Source organism: Cylas formicarius, unplaced genomic scaffold, assembly GCF_029955315.1.
Source record: "Cylas formicarius isolate icCylForm1 unplaced genomic scaffold, icCylForm1.1 PGA_scaffold_1__22_contigs__length_36826433, whole genome shotgun sequence".
Classification (NCBI taxonomy): Eukaryota; Metazoa; Arthropoda; class Insecta; order Coleoptera; family Brentidae; genus Cylas; species Cylas formicarius.
Genome location: NW_026844264.1, coordinates 24,803,488 through 24,825,406, shown reverse-complemented (window position 1 = coordinate 24,825,406; position 21,919 = coordinate 24,803,488). Strand labels below are relative to the sequence as shown.

Here is a 21,919-nt window from a genome sequence, read left to right as displayed (position 1 = left end):
GGTTTCCATTAAATATTAAATTGCGAAAATGTTTTGTGATGCCACGTTAATTTACGGCGATAAGTGGTAATTTATGATTTGAATACCGCAAAATATTTTTATCATTACAATTCATATGCATAATTTCATGCCTTTCGACTTTATACTCGGACGATATAAAAACAAAAAGTATTTTGTTACCTATTAAATTTAATCGAATGCGCGCATGTGGATAACAACGGTTACACAGCGTGTTGCGAACTTTTTGGAAACACGAATGTTTGAAATGGAAATTCTGAAAAAAAGTTTACCTATTTAAAGAAATACCAGAAATTACCTAACTGTTATTCTTCATTGTTATTGTTTTCAATAGGTAATAATATTTTTCCGTGTTATTTTTATGTATTTAAAATTATATTCCTTTAATTTTGGAACAAATGGCAGCTTAATATTTGTTTAGTTAATAAATAACAAAAATTATTTAAATCTAATGTAAGTTCGAAGAGTTTTCCTAAAACAAATGAGAAAATGTTTTGATGATTTGTTAAAAATAAAGTACCCAATATAATTAATATTTTTTTATAAAATCCTCTCCCGCTCTGATAATTCGTGCGACTTTGTTGCAAAATTCGCTTCACAGGTCATCTCTTCTTCGTAATAAGCAAGTACGTCGTAGGCTTCTAAAGATCACTATATTATTATTCATTATTCATGCACCAGAATACTCGATCTAGTGACCACCAATTTTTTTCTGCCTACACAAATAACAATTGCGGCCAACAATCTCAATGTTTTCCACTGCTTTCATTTTACTGATACGGTCAAGGAGTTTTCCCTCTTTAAGAACAAGCCGAGATAAAAATATCATTTTCTATTTAATTTGTTAATTAATCCATACCCATATATAGGGTCAGGTTGAACAGAAGGTTTAATAGGTTGCTTATAGTTGTTAGCATATTTTGATCCAGTGCGTCCAAATTAATAAATAAACCAATTTACGTTTATAAGATTGTTTACATTGTAACCCTATAAAAAGTTTTTCATTTTTCTAAGGGCCAATTTTTGAAAAAGTTGAACTTATATAAATCGTCATAATTAAAGCAAAGTTAATATGATTTTAGCATTTTAAAACCAATTGAAGTTCAGTTGATTTCGTTACAATATGAATAGGTAACTAAACAAGTAAATTAATAAAAAAAAATTCGTATGATGCAGTCAGTGGCGACAAACCTATAATAAAGTGTTCACATGATTTTTGCTATCGCATCTGTTATTACAAATGACAATAATGAATGAAATCGAAGGTTTCTACTGGAGCCGAAAATGTTTGTCATATTATGCAACACACCTGTCCGTTCAACGTCGACAACCAATGCTTTTTTCACCTCTAATGTCATGGGAATTTAATCGATTGATTTAAAACTCGTGCTGGTGTCCCGTCTTCAAACGAGCTGAGAAAGCGAAAGGTCAATGGATGAGTCTGCGAGATGTTCTCACGCACCGAAGTAAATTAACTAACTGATTACAACATTTTGTCGAAGATATGATTGTTGTACCGAATCCCTAAAACACCTCCTATCCGTAAACAAACAAAATAACACAGACATGAATTGAATAATTTTGTGGTAAACCAATTTTACAAAAACATTTACATTTTCATTTTAGAATTTGAAGTTGCCACATGAAGTAAAAACCAACAAACGTAGACCAACAAATAATTTATTGAGTCTTGTGTTTCATACTTCAGTGATGATACTCTGGTCAAAAATTAAAATAGAAAACAATATATCCTATGTATATATATTCAACAGAAAATTCAACAAAGTTGATGTAATTCCTACACACGAAGGAAAAAATATACGCAACAATTGTATACGTATTGTATTAATACGGTAACTTACTTAACTTACTCTGATCTCCAACTGCCTTTTTTGTGGGTTAGTTTCTTTGTTTCTTTCTTTTCTTTGTTTCTTCTATTTCTTTGTTTGTTTGTTTCTCTGTTTCTTTGTTACTATCCTCCTCTGAAGCAAGAAAAAAAGAAGAACATATTTCGAATTTCAATGGAGAAAAATACAGCAGCTTTTGACAATGATAAAATGAGTAAATCTATATGTCTAATCTTCGAACGAAGGGATTATCTGACGTTGAGCATATGGATTTTACCTTAAGCTAGACAGTATTACCTATTTTGAATGACCTCAACTTTTATTTCATTTCTTTATAGGAAGACTATTGTGACTTCGCTATAAAAAACCAGAAATATATAAATATTGCTATAAAATAATCACGACCGAAATACTCAATTCGTCAAAATAATAAGCATAAATTGCGAAGAACGTGGAGTGCTCATAAGACTCGATGAGTTTCAATTAAATGAATATCCTTAACTGAAGATAATCAACAGTCAAGTTTAACATATTACGATAATAAGCCATTTTATATGTTTTTAGTTTTCATTTTATTATTGGCCAGTACAGCACCAAGAAGTTATTCTTCTTCTTTTCTTCTCGATATTAAAGTCTTGAGCTTAACTGGCCAGCTATACCCGCCAGCGCCCTTAGGCGCATGCTTCACTAAAAATCACGGTGAAGCGCTAAATCGGTCGCTCTCATCGTGCGGTTCAAAAGGTGCCTTTGAAAGCATCAGGTCCTACGCGTAGTGATCAACAAATTTCCTCACCACCCGAGGAACAGAGGACGCAGCACGGGCCGGTCCCACCGGAAGGAAGACCAAAAGCGAGGTAGGGCCAGTTAAGTAATCAAAAATCTTTTGATCCTGTCTTGAATAATTTTTGCGACTTCTTGCTGTGCCAGCTGCGGCCAAAACAATATGTGTAGCGAATTTCTCAAAGGTGGCACTGAATAACTCTACTATATTCTCAACAAAATGGGCAGTCAAAGAAACAAGAACATTTGGAAATTGTCTCATACTTTTTCAATTTTCTCGGGTTTCTTTTAAACCAATTTGCTCTGTTTTGCTTACTCTTGAATTCGAGTGAGTCTTGCTTTACTTGTTTTATATAACCACCCTGAACATTTAGATGTTCACGGCGGTCAAATAAAGGTAAACAAATTCAACACCTAATCATATTTTTGATATTGGTACCAACTTATTAATATTACATTAATATTAAATAATATTAATATCAAATAAATTTTAAACTTGTAAAACTTATCGATCTAGGAAAACGAACGAAAAATAATATGGTTAGTTCTTTTTTATCTGTAAATATGGTCACAGTAAAATTACAAATAATTATCTCGTATGATTGGCCGAAAAAGCTCCAAAATAAAACAGAAAGAAACAAATTAAACCAAGAAATTTTAATACTCTAAAAGTTAAATGCATATCTTCAAAACTGAAGTAGTTATTTATGCATTGACTTATAACAGGGTTGCGAAATAAAACTTCACGAATGAACCAATAGTTTGATGCAAAGTGCCAAATTCCTTCACAACCAAGTTGCATATCCACCGAGATATCCACATTTTTTTTTTCTGAAGTAACTGAAATTTAATGACTTTTACAATTTAATATACTCGCTTTTCATTAGGTAGGTCAGACGTATTTAAAGTTTAATTCTTTTTTTTCTCTCTATATCCTAAGAATGTTATTTTATTAATATACATACCTATGACATGAATATGTTTGTTCCATGTTAGGCATGATTTTTTTATGTAATTAAATATGACTTGGCAACACTGGATAATTATATTTCGCAGCAAAACAGAGTGGACGCAGAAGCGTCAATACAGTGTTGTAACGTGATTATGCGCACTTTGGTTGTATTGATCGTCGTGCTACTGTGTTCGCGGCTATTGTCTTCGTTGTTGCGTATTTCTAGTATTCTACAACCTATAAATATAGAAAGAACTTTTGTTATATCTGCGGTAGTTATTTCGTAGTAAAGCGAAGGCAAACTATAACTTCTTTCGTGAAAAATGTATATTATTTGGTGTAAAAATGGGTTATACAAAATTGTGTGCTTTATTTATGATTGGGATAGTCCGGCGAGAGATGTACCTTGGATTCAAATAGAATGGCCCTATAGAACAAGCCTTCCACCTAGTAGCAAAAATGTATTAAGAGATAGTGTAGCTGATCCAAAAAAAGTGTTACTGCCGCCTCTTCATGTCAAACTTGGCTTGATGAAGCAGTTTATTAAAGCCCTAGACAAAAATGGACAGTGTATCAAATATTTGTGCCAGAAATTTCCAGCTATATCCCGTGCCATGACAAAAGGAGGTATTCTTGTTGGGTCGCGGATAAGAACATTATGCAAAGACAAGGATTTTCAAAACGCGATGACCAATGTCGAAAAAGTTTCTTGGGAACTCTAAGGACGAAAACTTCGAAAGTATTGTTCAACACTTTCATCATCATGAGTTTGAAAGTGTATTTCCTGTTTTCACACTTGAACTATTTTCCTGTAAATCTTAGAACGGTCAACGCAGAACAGGAAGAGAGGTTTCACCAGGACTGGATGTTAAGACGGGATAAGCCCTTAAAAAAACACATGTCCGGACAACGCAGCTTTCTGGCAAAAACAAAGATTTTACTCAAAAAAGTCGGAGTATTTTTTTTCCTTTTTTAACTACGATTCCACTTTTTCACTGAATACCTTTAATATTTGCAATCAGCCTACCAAATTATATAAAATTGTTTTTGTTTAATAAGTGAATTATCACTAGATGTAGTTTTAATTATTTCCAAAAATAAAAAATTTCTACATTTAACTATACTACTTTTGGCTAATGGCGTTTGTCAAACTTAACATAATATACTATAATATTTTGTGTCTTGCAACTAATGGTGTTTAAAAACATAAGGAAAGCAAAATAGTGAACCAATTAAGTGGAAATTCAATTTATTATAGTGAATTCACGAAATATACAATAATTGCAAAATAAAAATCTTATCAGATTAAATATGATTCATAAGGTTCAAGGACATCTAAAGTAATTAATAACAATACAAAACACCCTGTACTTACAAAGTCCGCGAATAGAAAAACCCGGAAGTATGAAAATAAAATCACCACGAAATTGCAAATTTAATTTACTTCTATGGTGTAATTAAACTTCGAACCTAATTGCACAATGAAAACAAATTGGCCATTATCCGCAATAAAACATAGTGCATCCGCTTCATCACAAATAAACAATTAAAATTATATTTGTAATTAATATTCCAACACGTTCCTGTAGATACAAAGGAAAAATTATATTATTTTCTATCGTGAAATTAAAACGACGATGAGGAATGGATATAATCTTTTCAAGTTCCGGCTGTGAAAATAAATCGAATTAACCTTTGCGGATACAAAAGTCATTCCAGTTGGTAGCTTTATGTACTGTATCGTGTTTTATGTGCTCAGGAAAATCATTTCAAGTAATAATAATAGTAAGAACAGGTATTTAAAAAAAATCTACTCCCTACTCAAAAATACTCACTGATCAGCTGTGTGCAAAATGTCATATTAAAACATCAGTTTCATTAAGTACTGGGGCGAGCTAATTCGCGGGTTTTCTGTTCTGGGTTCTGGCGTTCATCAATCAGTGCTCTATTTTTTTAGTCACGATTATTAAACACTCACTACGCTCGTGCATAAAGTATTTATAAAACTTTTTACACAATATACTATTAAATGTCTAACAGTTGTATCCAACTTTAATTAACACTAATTTGTATGGTCCTAGTAGTTAGGAAAAGATAGCTCCAATAGCTTCGGGCGTTTTCGGTACTTTAATCGCAGGTTTGGGAGTGATCGAATATTTTCGGTGAATTTTAAACACGTCACTCAGTAAATATATTCATCTTTTTTTTTGCAAAAATGTACACAAAACTAATCGTCCTAGAAAAAGTATAACATACCTTATGCCTTATGATCTCTGTCGTATTGTTTAGAATATTTACCGAGACTGGGGATATTATTAAGATTTTAGTAAAAATTAATTATTTAAATTTATAAAGACTCAATTAATTGGCTCTTAACATTACATTTATGAAAATATTAATTTCTCTATTATTCATACATATCGTTTCTTTTAAGAAAGATTGATAAACATTTTTAACATTTCATAACTTTATTATAGCGAAGTTGCGCTCATCTCTAGCCGTAATTGTTTCAGTTAACCACACTTATTATCGGTGTCAGCACTTCTTTTCGATTTTTTGTCATCTATTGACTATAGGGATCAAGGAATTGGATTTGGTGTTATATACGTAGTTTTTGTTAATGCATTTTCCACTCAGTGATTTTCAATAAATTAAAAATAGGTACCACGTGAGTCGAGAAGTATAAAGATATTTCGATCGTTATTGTAGTTTGCGAAGGAAACTATAAATTTTAAAATCCTTTCATGGCCCGAAGTAAAACGGTCGTAAATAAAATACACATTTCAGATTTTAGAAGAGATGCACTTGAGTGGTTGCGCAACATAAATAGGGAGAAAGGAATGCAATGTTCATTCACTAAAAGATCCAAAATCCAACAACTTTGCGAGCTGATTAATAAGTTAGCTGGTCAATAATCCGGTACCACAACGGATTCAAGAAAAATGAACGGCTAATTCATACAGATTAGTGATCCTTCATTCACCTCTCAGCTACACGAAAAAACTCTGTATTCTTGCATTATTTGGTTAACTCTGAGTGATCTTACAAAATATTTTGCAGGCATCACATCAGTTGACAAAATAATCCCAAGGCATTTTTTTCTAGAGTGCCACAATGGTCAACACTAGACTCACTATTATTTCTCTTATTCATAAATGTCATAGATCAAAAAATTAAACATTCAAATATTAGATTTATGTAAATGACATTAAAATATACGAAAAAATACACGATGGAAATGATTGTAAGTAATATTATACATCAACTCAACCGTGTAAGTTATAAGTCGTTTACTAAAAAATTAGACTTCCTTAAATATAAACAAACTTAATTATATTCGATACAAAATTAATGTTCCATAAAATTTTGAACATAATAAGGCTGGCATATTTAACAGCTGTAATTCTTCTAACGTTAAAGTTAATTTTAACCAAATTACTTTTTTGGCATTTTTCTCTTAATCAGAGCAAAACGTATTTAGTTGCTAGTATAAGGCGAATTATGATACTCATTGCTCGGATCTCCGCAAGCAACTAACCATAAGTAGTTGGAAAGTATAAAATTGACACAGAATAAAGTATACAGGCTATTGCTTTTTGGTTTTGGTTAGTTTTGGCGATGAAAGAGGACATATTGTGAGAGCCCTAATAAAAAAAACAATTAACAATTACTCACCTTTCTATGGGAAAATACGAAAGAAATATTGAGAAATACGACGAAATACGAGGAAATATTGGGAAACAAAGTGAAATATTAAAAAATACTGGAAATCTCTGAGTATAATATCCTAAATTTAAAAGCCCATTAAATCAAAACGGCTTACATTTTAATGCCATCTAAGAACATTAATTTTTTTTTCAGAAATATGTCAATTCCAAATAAAACGGACGTTACGCTTAGATGAGAGCTTATTAAAAAGTAAAGAATCTTGTTAAAAAATATGAATTTGCAGCTATAAATAACGCATTTATGGTTTTTACACTATCGAGTTTAGCTCATTCCAAAGGTATGACAATGTTTTTGTCCAGAAATTCGTCTCCAGTCTTTAATGTAGTTAAATTCATTATTCTTGAGTGATAAAAATGGAATGTAACTCTGAACCAGTTCGCTAAACGTCACTTGGACCATTGTTTTTAGGTAACATTTTTGCAAAACATTCACTGAGTAACTATTATAACTGACGTCTCTGGGTATTTTAGAGTAGAGAGTAAAAAATCGTTTATATTTAAAATTGTTGTTTGCTCTTATTTCAAATCCATAATTTTTATTATAACCACGAGAGACACTTCTATTGAATTTTAAACACAGAATTTCCGAAACACAAAAATAAAGACTAAAGAAAGTTTATGGAATTACACAAAGAAAAATAAATGTTTTGAGGCAGTTAAAATTTAAGTTAAAAACCTACTTCAAATTGTCCATTTATGATGAAACTTTAGTACTATTTGAAAATTGAGAAATAAAAGACCTGCAAAATCTAGACATTTATTTTGTGTTTTCAAATGGTTCTTCATACAAAAAAAATGAGACTAAAAATATTGCACAAAATTGTAGGAGGTTTTTTCGCATTTATTACTATGTGTATTGTTACACAGCAGGTATTATTGAATGATAAAGTGGTTTTTTCTGTGTTGGTAAGTATTAATGTAATTTTGAGTTAATTTAAGTCCGTATTAACGTGTAACAAATTTTCCCCACACTTCCAAAATTCAGTTCACTTCACAGCTAGGTACCGGAGATTTTTATTTGTTTTCACAATTACTTGTTTTTTTTTTGGGTAAGTTTTTGTGTTATAACCCCAACATGCTCTAGAGGGTGCAGTAAATTTCGGAAGCACTGCACACGAATATGGTTCAGACGTGTACGAAATTCGTCCACCGGCAACGTCTGCATTTCGTAAGGCGGACGATTTAAATTCCAAGCCAAAAAAAAACTACATATTACCCCAATTATATACCACGGTATGTAATTCGGATTACATCGGGTTTTGCAAGCGAACGCGATGCATAAACAATAACACGGCGAAATAGAAGAACTTTCGATTTCATTTCTTTCACGAGGGTTTCGGCTCTGGTCAATAAATTACTTTTACTGCTACTTGACCTAGCCAAGTTTATTGGCCTTGCGGTTTTCCTGCCTCTGCTGGTGCCTGACGTTGTGTCTAGCACGTTTAAATTTCGCGAATTGTCCCAATAACAGTTAGTGTTCTTTATAAAAATAACATTAAAACTAGTGAAGGATGCCGAAAATGCGACCGAAATCAACCCTAACAATATCAACATAAACAGTATTTTAATTTGAAGACCTAAAAAGCACTGTTTTAATATGTTAAGACGAGCTTTTACAATTACAGTACGAAAAGTGGGAAAACTGATAAATCTTTTGCTTTCAAGTTCAATGTTCCAAATTGTTTTAAGGAAAGTCCTCAAAAAGTCATAACTTTTGCGAGCGTTGCCAATTTTTTGCAGTTATTTATTTTAATGTTCCAATATTGCAAAGGTTCGTTCTCTATAAACACTAAATTTCGATAATCAAATGCGATAAAGAAGATATCACTAAGTATAATCAAAAATATCAATTTAAAATTAATATTATACGAGTTTTTTGGAGTTATTTCAATTATAAGATAAATTTGGTATTCGGCCATAATATGTGATAATTTAGTTTTTTTTCTTTCTTTTCTTTGACAAGTATTTTTCAAATCACTCGCAGTCCAAAGGCCACTGTCGAATTTCGAATTAGTTCTATATTTCTTAATCTATTAATGCATTATCGAGTACTGTGTGTACATGACGTTTTGCCAACTCAGAAATTGTTTGCAGTGTGTGTAGTATGTGCGGGCGATAAGTAGTGACTGGTTTGTAGTTCTATTAATTTTATGTGATGCATTGGCGCACTGGCGCTCAAGCTTTACGAAATTTGATAGCTTCTTCTGTTTTGTTAATGTTATTCGGATGGATTCGATTTCTTCGCTTTAGAATCTTGCATGGAAATCTTTGTTGTAGATGAAATCTGCATTTCGGTTACCTTTACGTTCCTTGACTATTGTGTTTAAGCAATTCTTATTGCTACGTTTGAAAATATTTCCTTTGTTAGTTCCCAAGAACTTTTAACGTGACATCTTATATATACTATACAAAATAAATTTCGCTAAATTTACTTTGGTGCATAGAAATCGTTCTGTCAGCCAAATATATGCCAAAAAATTCTAAAACTAGCTATTTACAGATAAACATGTTTTACTATGTAGATTTGCATTCACAGTATATTAATATACCAGTGCGACTACCCAGTATTATCTGGGGATTTAAACAAAACCCAAAATTTAGCTACTATATCCTAAGTACCTATGGGACAAAATGGAACTAATTTTTTGCATTTGCATTGGATTTCCTTTTGCAGGTCGATTTGTTTTAATTTGCATATTTCTTATACTTTATTGCGATTTTGCTCCAAAAAGGTACAAAACAACATCCATATGGATATAATTTTATCCTCTTTACATATTTTGTAAACACAAAGGAAACGTACATATATAAATATAATGAGAACAAATTCGAAAACATCAACTAATTGTTATGTTTACCAACAAATATTACACGCTCGTTCTATAATTAAATTGACACTACTAAACAACAAACAAATTATCGTAAGCAAATGCGTATACATGCTAATGTAAATGCTAAAATTCAATTATTGTTCCAATATCAAAATTCAGAAATAATAACGTTTTTTTAATACAACGACCAACGTTAGAAACTCGATCGCCCGAGCTCTCTAGACATATTTCACACTCAATAAACCGCGATTAGTGTCAATTACAAGAACAATCTAATGGTGCAAATCTTACTGATGTGCCCAGCGTTTATTCACGAATTTTCGCTCGGAAAGTGGCATAATGGTACGGTCGTTATTTAAAAATGACCGGCATTACGTATGGCTCAGTGATAGTGTAACAAAAGAGAGTTTCTTAGAGCAATTTATGTAGGTACATTCACTTATTATCTAATGGGGTATCATCTGAGAAAGCTTCCTGGTGACTTTGAATGTTTATAATTTTTCGCGAGTACTGAAATCGATCTTTAAAGCGTTTTCAGTAACACAATTTAAATGAATAACGTACTTTTATAAAATAATATGCGTTATTTTGAAGGAAGAACGGCAATCACTGTTAAAATCGCATTTGTCACAAACCAACAATAGCGAATGTGGTCGCCGCACAGAAAGTTCTTACCCGTTCACGCAATTATCTGTACCCCAAATTGCTAGAATTAAGCAAAAGCCATTGTATAATGCCCTTGTGAAATCAATTGAGTAATTAACAAAAGTATATGGAAGAGACCGGAAGTGAAGACAATACAGCACGAGACGAGCGCCATTGTTTAAATAAGATTCGGAAAATTAAATACCATCGTGAACAAATGATACCTAAACATATTTTCTTTACAATTTCTTCTCCCGATGCAAATCAATTTCAATTCATAAAAAGTTTTCTTGTAGTCTTTATTGTCTCCCAAGGACACTGGAACTTTTCTTCAAAACCTTGGTCTTTATCAAATTTGTTACTTTGTACAACTTAGTATAAGTTGCATTGCACCTCAAAGTATGTGAGGATGGTTTGCGCTACAGCATTCAGGCCTCAGCAGTCCCGTTATGAATTTTCCCACAGAAGACAGTTAGCCCGTCATGAAATAGAATAATTCTACATCCATTCTACAGTCCAGTGGGTAGCCTTACAGCTTCCTCGTTGGACAACGGTTTCCTATTTTACCCCAGCTCGTTTTGAATTATTTCAGGGAGTATTCTTAGACTAACATTCCAATATAAATGTTATCTCAAATTTTATTTTTAGGTCAGTTTAGTATGAACTTATAGGAGCCTTTTAATCTTTTATGTCATCCCTTAATTTAGGAAATTGCCGCGTAGGTCAATAAACGACTACAAAAATCTGCCACCTGCGTTTCCGTATTGTTGAGTAATTTCCGATATTGAAGTTTGCATTGTGATTTCAATATTTTTATGATATTGTAAACACTGGCGTTTGTAGACTAATTTTGTATTAACAGGTGAAAATATGCTTAGCAAAGTACGAAAAGCTATCAGAGGGAAAATCCTATACATACTACAAGAAAGAAGAACCTTGTAAAACTTACAAAGTTTTACCCCACCTGACTTGACAATTTCAAGAATAAGTATTTTACATTTTCTATTTATCTCAAGGTACTTTATTGTGAAAAATATGGAAGCAAGCACGAGACAATTTTGTTTTGAAAAGAGATTTACGAACGGAACTGAGTTGCAGATACAGTTGTGGTTAAGTTTACTGGCCAATAATTAATAATCAAAGTGTTGCTCGTTATACATTTGCTTGTAATAATCATCATGAGGAATCATCCATTGTACTGGGCTTTGGAAATCAATAAATTATCTATTATCTATCATACGCACATAATATAGGAAAAAATTAAGTAACTGGGAAATAGAAATTGTAGCTATCTTTACCTAAGCCGTTCGAATAGAATATTTTTTGTGCTTAAATAGGAAGTCAAGTCAACTGTTAATTAATATACACGATTCACGCTCACCGTATTCATCACATCCTCGGAAGCTACTAAATCATCTGAAATGTCAGACAAAACTGAGCATTGCGATTTTCATTCCTTATTAGGCTCAAGACAAACTTGGATATTATTATTTACAAACATAAGACCTTCTTCGCTTGCGCAACTAGTATTTATGCACAGTGATCAAGTGAAGTCGGTACTACTGTTGAATGGTCAATTGAATGGTCTGTGGGACTAATAAATTTTGCATATTGTCATAAATTGAGTATAACAGATGATAATCTATATTTTAGAAATATTTTGGCATATAAAGCGTTGCCAGAAATAACCGAAAAAAATGTCAACTTTTGTTAATAACTACCTACATACCTGTCTTCGGGTTTTGAATATAAAATACTCGATAAAATAATTACCATTACCAACAGATCAAATTTACCCTAAGGTAGGAATAATTTGCGATGATTTTTACTTTTAGACGAACCAATTTGATAGCGTAGCATTTTCTGTTTTCAAAAATATACAGTTTAAATCTTTCACGCATGGCACTGATTTTGTTTTAATATTTGCCATCAAAATCTAATTTAAACTTGTCTATGGCAAATGAAATAATTTAGGTATTTATATCGATACTGATTCTATTTAGTACCCGGCGTTTTTCTCCCCAAATTAATTGTTTACGAAGGTAATTGCCTCTCCATTTGACGAAAATCTTTGTCCTCCTAGCACAGTTTTCAGACGAGGAAACAAAAAGAAGTGCTTGGAGCTAGATCTGGTGAGTAAGGCGGATAATCAAGCAGTTCGAACCATAATTCGTGGATTTTCGCTATTTCAACCGCTGAGGAATGTTGTCTTGGTTGAAATAGGATTTTTTTTGCAAATGTGGCCATTTTTTTGCAATTTCTGACCTCAGTTTGTCTAGTAATGATGCGTAGTATGCTCCTGTAATGGGTTTTCATTTTTGAAGATAATCGCTTAAAATGACTCCACGGCTATCCCAAAAAACAGTCGCCATCACTTTAATTGTTACTAAAACTCGCCTAAACTGCGTTGGAAAAGTTGATTCGAACACGTTTTTGGTCTAGCGTAAGTAAACGTTTTTTTTATTTAAAAGGTGACAAACATGTTCTCCGGACATTTTCATAACCTCTCCTGAACAGCTTCCCAAAATTTCACTGTTGTAAATGACGGTACAGAGTCCCCATACACAGAGTCCAACTCAACTTTAATTTGCGTAGGCGTATTACCTTTTGAAAACAAATATTTTATAACCGCTCTATATCCAATTTTTTCCATTTGCACGAAAACACTCACATCGACTCACTCAAATGAACCACAGGTCCAAAATGGCTGAAACTGTGGTAAGTAACTATTAATAAGTGCACAACTACGATCATTAGCTTTTAGTAACTGGTGCCGCCGTATTCATGGTGAGGTCGGAAAGTTTTCAAGCGACCCTCGTATTTACATTAATTTCGCCTGGGTACCGTAACCAGTGAACAGTATTACAAGGTGCGTCAATGTACCTAATTCAACAACTCAAGGAAAACGATTTAATATAGTCAGCACACCTTTAGAACGTCTGCATTTTTTCATTCACATCCGTTTGTTAGAAAACATTAAAATAAATGTTAAAATATTGTGATTTGTGTGAATAAAAAATGTCCAACAATATTTTTTTTATATCACGCTTACTGCAATTAAATTTCAAGTGAAAGCGGGGGTCAGTGTCTAAGATCACCGCTAATCGCCGTAGAATTAAGAAATTCTTGCGATTGATGTCGCAACGTTCCACTAGTTGATCCAAACTCTCTCACACACACACACACACACACACACACACACACACACACACACACACACACACATCCCCAAAAAGGATACATATATTTTCACAGATATTTAATTGCCTATTTCATCATTTTCAGACCCTCCTCTATTGGCTGTCTACATTGGATTCCTGCCAACCAATCATGGTGGACTTTGGAGTCAGTAAAGGCCCGATAATACCAAAGGAGATTCCATCCGAGAGGCCGCAGGTATTCTCTCCAATTTAATTAGCTTATTTGACTTGAATGGTGGACGCTTCTCAATATACTGGAAATACTATCACCGTATTGTTTGCACATCATCATTTTTTACCTTTTGCACTTTACTATGAGTAATATGACGACTAAATTTTTATATAATATAAATTTTTTTATATAATAATTATGATTTATAAATAACATGGCTTCTAATTTGCCAAGACCCACTCAGAATTAAAATTTTTGCTGCGATAAATCACGCAATACGGTTTGCCAAATCGTGCAACCTCGCGTTTAAGAACCTCAAATATGAACTAAATTTCAATTGACTTATTACACATTTAGTCTACTATAACAAAGGGTTCCGGATAAGTTTTTAACACGAACATTGTTAATCAATTAAATTCAAACCTCAAAAAATATTTTGTTCAACAAGATTTCAACAGTAAGAATCTTATTATTTTGTTTACTAACACTGCAAAGGATTCCTGATTAATTGCTAGCACAACATAAATTCAAAACGAAAAAATTATTGGCTTAATTATTAGTGTTACGATAATTTGACCATCATTAGTTTATTACGTCCCACTATAATATGCTAATATCAAAAATTCAAGCCGAAAAACATTTGGTTAGTTTCACAAACATTTTTATTCGTTGTGTTTAAAAAAATTAATTTTCTCAGAAACTTTTATTTGCAACCAAAAAATAACTAAAATAGACACATAAACGTTCCTCAACGGTATCTACGCATGCGCTTGAGCTTAGATTCCCTCTAATAGCGCTATCATGTTTTGAGGACGGTCTCTGTTTTAACTTCATTCGTCGATGATTTTCACCGTTGAATTGTTCCATTCTTCAAGTAATATGTATAAGTGTTGAGTGAGAAAATACTGACGTCGATATTTTGGATGGATAATAACCATCAAATATTTGCTTATTGTTACTATCCAATTGAAATCAGCGCAATTTATAGACAAAATAAAACACTAGTCAACAACATACCTAAACGGTTCCACCTAAGTAGCCTAAATATTTGTGCACGGTACTTATCGAAATTAACATAAAATATCTGCCAGCGATGGTTGCGGTCACAGTCCTCTTGGGCCGGATAAGGATACATACTTTTTTTTATCCGATTTGGACCCAAAAAAATATAGATTCGTCATCAGGGTGGTGTCCAGATTCACTAATTAGATTATTTGAGGTCAGATATAGAGAATATTTAATTATTTGCTAACCTGTTATTTTGTATTAAATTATTTTCCGAAAACTCATCATGAATCTCTATTAAATTTGCATTTTTTTATCTGTTGTTTTTATTTCCGGAACATCTTATTTTTTATCATATTTTGTACGTACACGTAAAATTTAATAGCTTTTATACAACAATATATTATACAACAAGTGCGGTAAACGGCATTTGACTCACGAGTTCATTTGAGTGTTTAATAAACAAGTGACTTAAAAAGTTTACCGAACGTGTTGCGTACTATACTTTTTCTATTTCTACAACACGATTACATTCACTGGCATGACCGTCAGAGTTGACAAACGTCAAAATTCAATGCGTGGGAAATATCTCCGAAAACATCCGATTGTTCCGAAACCCATGCAGTAAAATCCCGGAAATGTCCGAAGTAGCTCGGATTCGTGGGAGACGAAAATGGCGTGCTAGATCGGTGTGTAATTAGCTATTTTTTAGACGGGAGTAAAAAAACAATTTTCTTCAAAACGCTTCTCGGAGATTTGAAAAATAAGTTTTATAGGAATACGGCTTAAGAATTTCCAATAAAACCGCAGACTGCACAGTTACGCGATGGTCTGTAAAGTTTGGAACATAATTTTGAGTTCAGATTTCATTTTAAAAAAATGGCTATTATAAAAAAAATTAGGGATAACATAGTTTGACGGACATTATCTTGTGGCTGAAGTTCATTGCAGTGCCTTGTCGTCTGATGAAATCCTTCTTTACTTTCAGCCAAAAAGCATAGTACCGAGAAGTCCAGCGCCAGTAAGAGAAGTCCGTGAAGATGTCCCCAACCCCTTCAACTACAAAGCTCCAATCCCTCATCAGTACCGCACAAAAATTTACTCATTCAAACCGTCCCCCAACTTAATTCTCGGAACTCCGCTAGATAGGAAATACACACCCAGCGAAGAAAAATACAATGTATACAAGAAACAGTATAGAGCGCCAATAGGTTTGGATTACACGGGACCTCACACATTCGAACCGTTGTATTTCGTTCCAAAAAAGACAACACTACAGCCCTCTGTGAGATACAACAAGCAGAACTTGCAAGAAAATCAGAATAACAAGTATGTGCCTCAAATCGGTGTGGTGTATTCGTCCGGAGTCAGGTACTATGTGCCCCAGATTATTTACGAGCAAAGAAATGGGGAGGAAGAAAACTCAGTTTACGACAAAACCGATGAAAAGTACTACTATTACAATGCCCAGCAGTAGCTGAAATACCAAGAATAAATGTTTTGTGCCAATACGTGATTCTGTAACTTGAATTTGCATATCAAAATATTAGAAAATTACCCGATCGAAACAAATTACACAATTACACAAATATTTAAAACTTTAGCGATACTAGATTCGCGAAAATCAAAATTGATGATTGTATATTATAAATTTGTTAATACGGAAGCTTAATGATGTTCGACGTATTTCGTATCTTTTAAATGTTGCCTAAGCGTAACACCTAGCAAAGTTGTCAATTTTGGTTTTAGAATACCTACGTCTAAATTTAAGATTCAGAAAGTTAGAGATTGAGTGTGTGTAATTCACGCTAACTTTTGAACAATGACTCAAAACAACTATCTAAAACATTGATATGTTGTGTCAATACTGTCAATTTGCAAATTTAATAAAATTCACGTCATAAACCTCCTGCGATTGTTAACCTGAGTATTAAGTACAATACTTTTTCAAATTATCTATTTTATTTTGCATTTCCTAATTGTTAGTATCAGACTGTTGATATCCTATTAAAATTGAAAATAATATAAGCAATTTTTTTACAAAAAATATAATTGGTGTAAACGTTTCTGTTTCTGTAAATGTGTCGTAATGTAAATCATTGCGGGTATTCTTTACTATGATTGCTCTTATTTTTTGTAGAATCGCTGGTAGATCTATTTAAAAAGTTATTAATAAGTATGTATAAGTTTATGTTCCTAAATTTTGCCAACCCCATTATTGTATTATAAAGCAATAGTTACTTGTGTAGAAAAATCGCCTTTCTCCAAGAAATCAAATTAATTGAGACATTTTGTACATATTTTGTAATTTAATAAACAATTTCAAGTAAAAACTTTTTATATTTTAAATGTATTTTTGCACACCTCTCAACATATAATAGAGGGACGTAATACATCGCGCATCCCCCTTCCACCCTTTCACCATTGTGGACTATGGTGTGTATATGAACTATTTTTATTAACCATCTATAACACAACCATTTAATGTGCACTAAGGGGAGGACTTTTTATATTCCAAAATGTTTTATAAACTTTCAACTAATTAGGAAATATTTATTACAAACGACTACAGTTACGTCATTGCTATCCACTCGAGAATAATTTCATACCTCTATTGTTTCTAACAAATTGTAAATTTAGCTAGCTTTATAGTAAGGAATGTAGACATGTAGAATGTAGAGAGATAAACGATTTTCTTTGCACAACAGGCAATGACGTCACTTTTCTACTAAAAAATACAATAGGACTACAAGATGACTCTAACATTTTATCGCATATGACGAGTGTGGATTGTTGGCAAGTAAACAAGTTGGCCGAATGACCTTCGATCAGTAAGAAAACGAAGGAGAAATTGGGACTAACCAAAATTTGATTCTCCTCTCGTACCTGCGCAAAAATTTAGTTACACAATAAATTTCATCTTTTATTAAATTATGGCAATGGAGAAAGTCCAGACTCATAGACCTGGAATATTTAAACAAACGAATAAAGAACACAAGCATGGAAGACACCGCTCGAAAGGCTCGATTAGTATAGCTAATAAGGGTAAGGCTAGGTTAGGTTTTGAAAAACATTACCAAAACGTGATTTGTTAGGCAAAACTTCGGTGAAGATTATTTCAAAAAGGAACAAATCTACTCTCAACAGGGAGCAAAGGCGTAATCAGGCATTGCAAATCCGTCAGAAAAAAAGAGATGAGGTATTGCTCAAAAGACGGTCTCTGGGTGAGATTGATTCTGCCCCTTTCTTTGTATGCATTATCCCTTTGAATAAAGATTTTGACACGGAAACCGCCGTATCTATTTTGACCAAGTGCGATGAAGAGGCATCAGTTAAAAAAAGTTCCACAGGAGTAATTCATGTTTCGTAAGTAGTTATTGTTGAAGTTGGCATTGTTAGTCACTGTCCTTTAATTAATTAGTATTCCACGGTTCAAGAAGAAAGTTTCCTTTGTCGTGCCTCAGAAGGATAATTACTTCTCAATTCTTGATTGCCTTAAAGTAGCAGATACAGTCCTATTTTTGGTTTCTGCAGTTTTTCAAGGAGATGATAATCTAATTGTCGATGATTGGAGAGATAGTATTTTGACAGCATGTTTTGCCCAAGTATGTTACAACAACTCACTCTTCTATATAGCATATCTACAATTTGTTCAAGGGTCTACCAACACCAATATTTGCCCTGACTGATTTGGAGAGTATAGCACCTAAAAAGAGGCATGATTGTAAGCAAACTGTTCAAAAATTTATTGATAAGTTGCTTCCTCATGAGAAATTAATGACTTTGGATAAAAATGTTGATGGAATAAATATTTTGCGCAGAATATGCAACCAGAAGAAACGGACATTGCACTTTAGAGACAATAGGCCACATTTATATGCTGAAGAAGTGGAATATATACCGGATCAGCAAGGTGAGGAGCAATTATAATTCAATTATTCTAGACATTTATATTTTATATTCATACTTTAGGTGCTTTGGGTAAATTAAAGGTAACTGGCTATTTGAGGGGAAAAAATTTATCTGTTAATCAATTAGTTCATATACCACTCTTGGGAGATTTCCAAATGTCTCAAATTGATGCTGCCAATGGTCCAAATAAAATAGATAAAAATAGGTGAGTTATCAGATTTCATTGTAACGTACAGGTCATTCATTACTAAATTGTGTCAGAAATAGAGATAGCAAAATAACAGATTCAGCCAGTACAATGATCAAAGTGCTAGAAAAGTCTGATATAGCGAAGCAAGAATCATTGGATTCAGAAAACATACCTGACCCAATGGATGCTGAACAAACATGGCCTACCAAGGATGATTTTGATATGGCTGAAAAAGAACAAAAGGTACTATAAATAATTTTTGGTTTGTGTGTTCATTCTACAAATCAGAACACTACCATTTTGATGTGAAATTCCAGTTCAGAAAGGTAAAGAAAGCTCCTGAAGGTTGGTCAGACTATCAAGCTAGTTGGATTCCTGATGATGATGCTGAATTTCAACTAGATGAAGGTAGTGAAGAAGAAGAGGGGTCACACGAGGACTACATGGATGCAAGATCCGAAGAGGCTTCTGAAAAATCTGATGATAATGAAGAAAAAGCATTGGATACAGTTACAGAATCAGATATAGTCATCAGTGATGAGAAATATGATAAAGAGATGGATTTTTATGCCGAAAGGGAGGATCTAGAGAAATTGAAAGCTGCACAAAGCGATTTGATGTTTCCTGATGAGGTTGACACACCCCAGAATCAACTAGCTAGAGTTAGATTTCAGAAATATAGAGGCTTGGAAAGTTTTAGGCAAGTGAAAATCATTAATACTGTTAACCATCTATTCTTCAGATCACCAAATACATAAAGTTTTGAATTTTTGAATACAAACATTTTTTTTTAAGGACATCCCCGTGGGATATCAAACAGAATCTGCCAAGTGATTACGCTAGAATATTTAAATTTGAAAATTTTGACCGAACCAGAAAAAGAATGTTAAAAAAGCAGAGAGAGGACGGCGGCGTTCTGGTAAAAGGGTCTTTACTTCGCAGATTTGGTAAGATTTATATTATTTCAGCCTGGTTGGTATGTTACTGTCCACATAAGCAATGTCTCCCAGTTGATGTGGTCATCTTTTGAACGGACCAGATCGCCGCTGATTTTGATTGGTCTTTTCCCACATGAACACAAAATGTCTGTGCTAAATGTGGTTTTAAAACGGACACATGATTACCCTTTTGCAATCAAGTCAAAGGAAAGGTTGGTCTTCCAGTGTGGCTTTAGGAGATTCGCTGTCAATCCCATATTTAGCCAGCATACCAATGGTGGAAAACACAAGGTACCAATATATCCTACATCTTTTGCAATAATTTTTAATACACATGAAAAAAAACTGATTGAGCATTCTTATCATTATGTTCACTAACACTCAAAAGATTCCCGATAAAATAAGCATTTGTACCTAGTACCATTAATGTTATCAAAATTTGCCCGACATTAGCATAATATGTGAAAACACTGATTAAGCGGTCTTAATACTTACCACAAAAATTGCTAATATCATAAATACAAACCGCAAAAAAAGTCTAAAAGTAGAGAGTTAGCAATATAGCTTTTTTTTAATTTACAAAATTCTTGAAACATTTGAGTTAAACTACGTTTTGATTTCTTTAAAATTGTGTTCAAAATTGCATATAAAGATCTTATTAAATGAATAGGTGATTTGAAAGATTTCTTCTAGTGATCTTAAGTTATTTATCACCTCTGTAAACTTGTTACATTTTTTCCGAATTTTTTGTTGGTTTTTATTTTTCTATCTGAGAAGCATCGCGATAAAAAAAAGTACGTGTTGTACATTATTTCTTGTCAAAATTATTTTTTAGTATATTAATACAAAAAAAGCATATATTAAAACCACACATCCTGTAAATTCTATCTGACCTACTCAAACGGAACATTTGCGGTCACCAGATCGAGTATACGCTTTTCTAAAATAATTTTCCAAGAGTTTTCCCATTAATTTTTCGAATTGTCGAAACAATAGTTTTTCGCCCTTATTCTGAAATTCCAAAATTTTGTTTACAGTTTGAAAGATTTTTTCAACCGGAATCAGTAACGGTCGCAACATTTTACGCCCCGATAATGTTTCCGCCAGCTCCAATTTTGTGCTTCAAGGAAGTCTCCGGAAAACTTGTAACAGTGGCGACAGGCAGCTTATTGTCTTGTAATCCAGACAGGTTGATTATCAAGAGGCTAGTTTTGTCAGGTGAGGAAATCAACATGAAGCATTCGAGTGCTTATTAATAAATTGTAGGGCATCCCTTAAAAATATACAAACGATCTGCCGTGATACGATTCATGTTTTTTAATCGGGAGGACATTCTCTATTTTAAACCATGTAAGCTGAGGACCAAGATGGGACGAACGGGTCATATTAAGGAACCTCTTGGTAAGAGCCTTTTAAAAAAAGATATTGTTTGTTGATGTCAGTTAGTTTTCACTTGACAGGCACTCACGGACACATGAAGTGTGTTTTCGATGGGCAACTAAAGTCTCAGGATACTGTACTTTTGAATTTATATAAGCGAGTGTTTCCAAAATGGACATATGAGGAGCTGTTGGTGAACTGCACAAATAGTGATAGCATGGACACGTAGGACATCCTAAAATTGAGCATGAACTTTAAAGTTTGACACAAAATTTTGAATTGCCAATAAATTATTTGAATAATTATAGTTATTAGATTGTT

At 33.0% G+C, this 21,919-nt stretch overlaps 2 protein-coding genes across 3 annotated transcripts in view; both read left to right on the top strand.

The window, feature by feature from the left end:
* LOC132696473 (uncharacterized) overlaps nt 1-17,511 on the top strand; it is a 34,831-nt gene extending 17,320 nt beyond the window's left edge. Inside the window, exons 2-3 of the mRNA XM_060661302.1 lie at nt 14,087-14,197; nt 16,167-17,511. Of these exons, the coding sequence (XP_060517285.1) occupies nt 14,087-14,197; nt 16,167-16,655 (600 nt within the window). The 3' untranslated portion in view covers nt 16,656-17,511. The remainder of the gene's footprint in view (nt 1-14,086; nt 14,198-16,166) is intronic.
* Nucleotides 17,512-18,030: 519 nt separating this feature from the next.
* On the top strand, nt 18,031-21,878 carry LOC132696311 (pre-rRNA-processing protein TSR1 homolog). Of its 2 annotated transcripts, none has more exons than XM_060661064.1 (12): nt 18,031-18,223; nt 18,274-18,544; nt 18,600-18,783; nt 18,836-19,091; nt 19,151-19,295; nt 19,358-19,523; nt 19,598-19,980; nt 20,076-20,199; nt 20,249-20,509; nt 21,256-21,436; nt 21,485-21,619; nt 21,679-21,878. In XM_060661064.1, the coding sequence occupies exons 1-12, from the start codon at nt 18,112-18,114 to the stop codon at nt 21,825-21,827; spliced, it is 2,367 nt and encodes a 788-aa protein (XP_060517047.1). In that variant the 5' UTR covers nt 18,031-18,111; the 3' UTR covers nt 21,828-21,878. The 2 variants fall into 2 exon arrangements, with proteins under 2 accessions (XP_060517047.1, XP_060517046.1); XM_060661063.1 differs by having other exon boundaries at nt 19,352-19,523.
* Nucleotides 21,879-21,919: the final 41 nt, after the last annotated feature.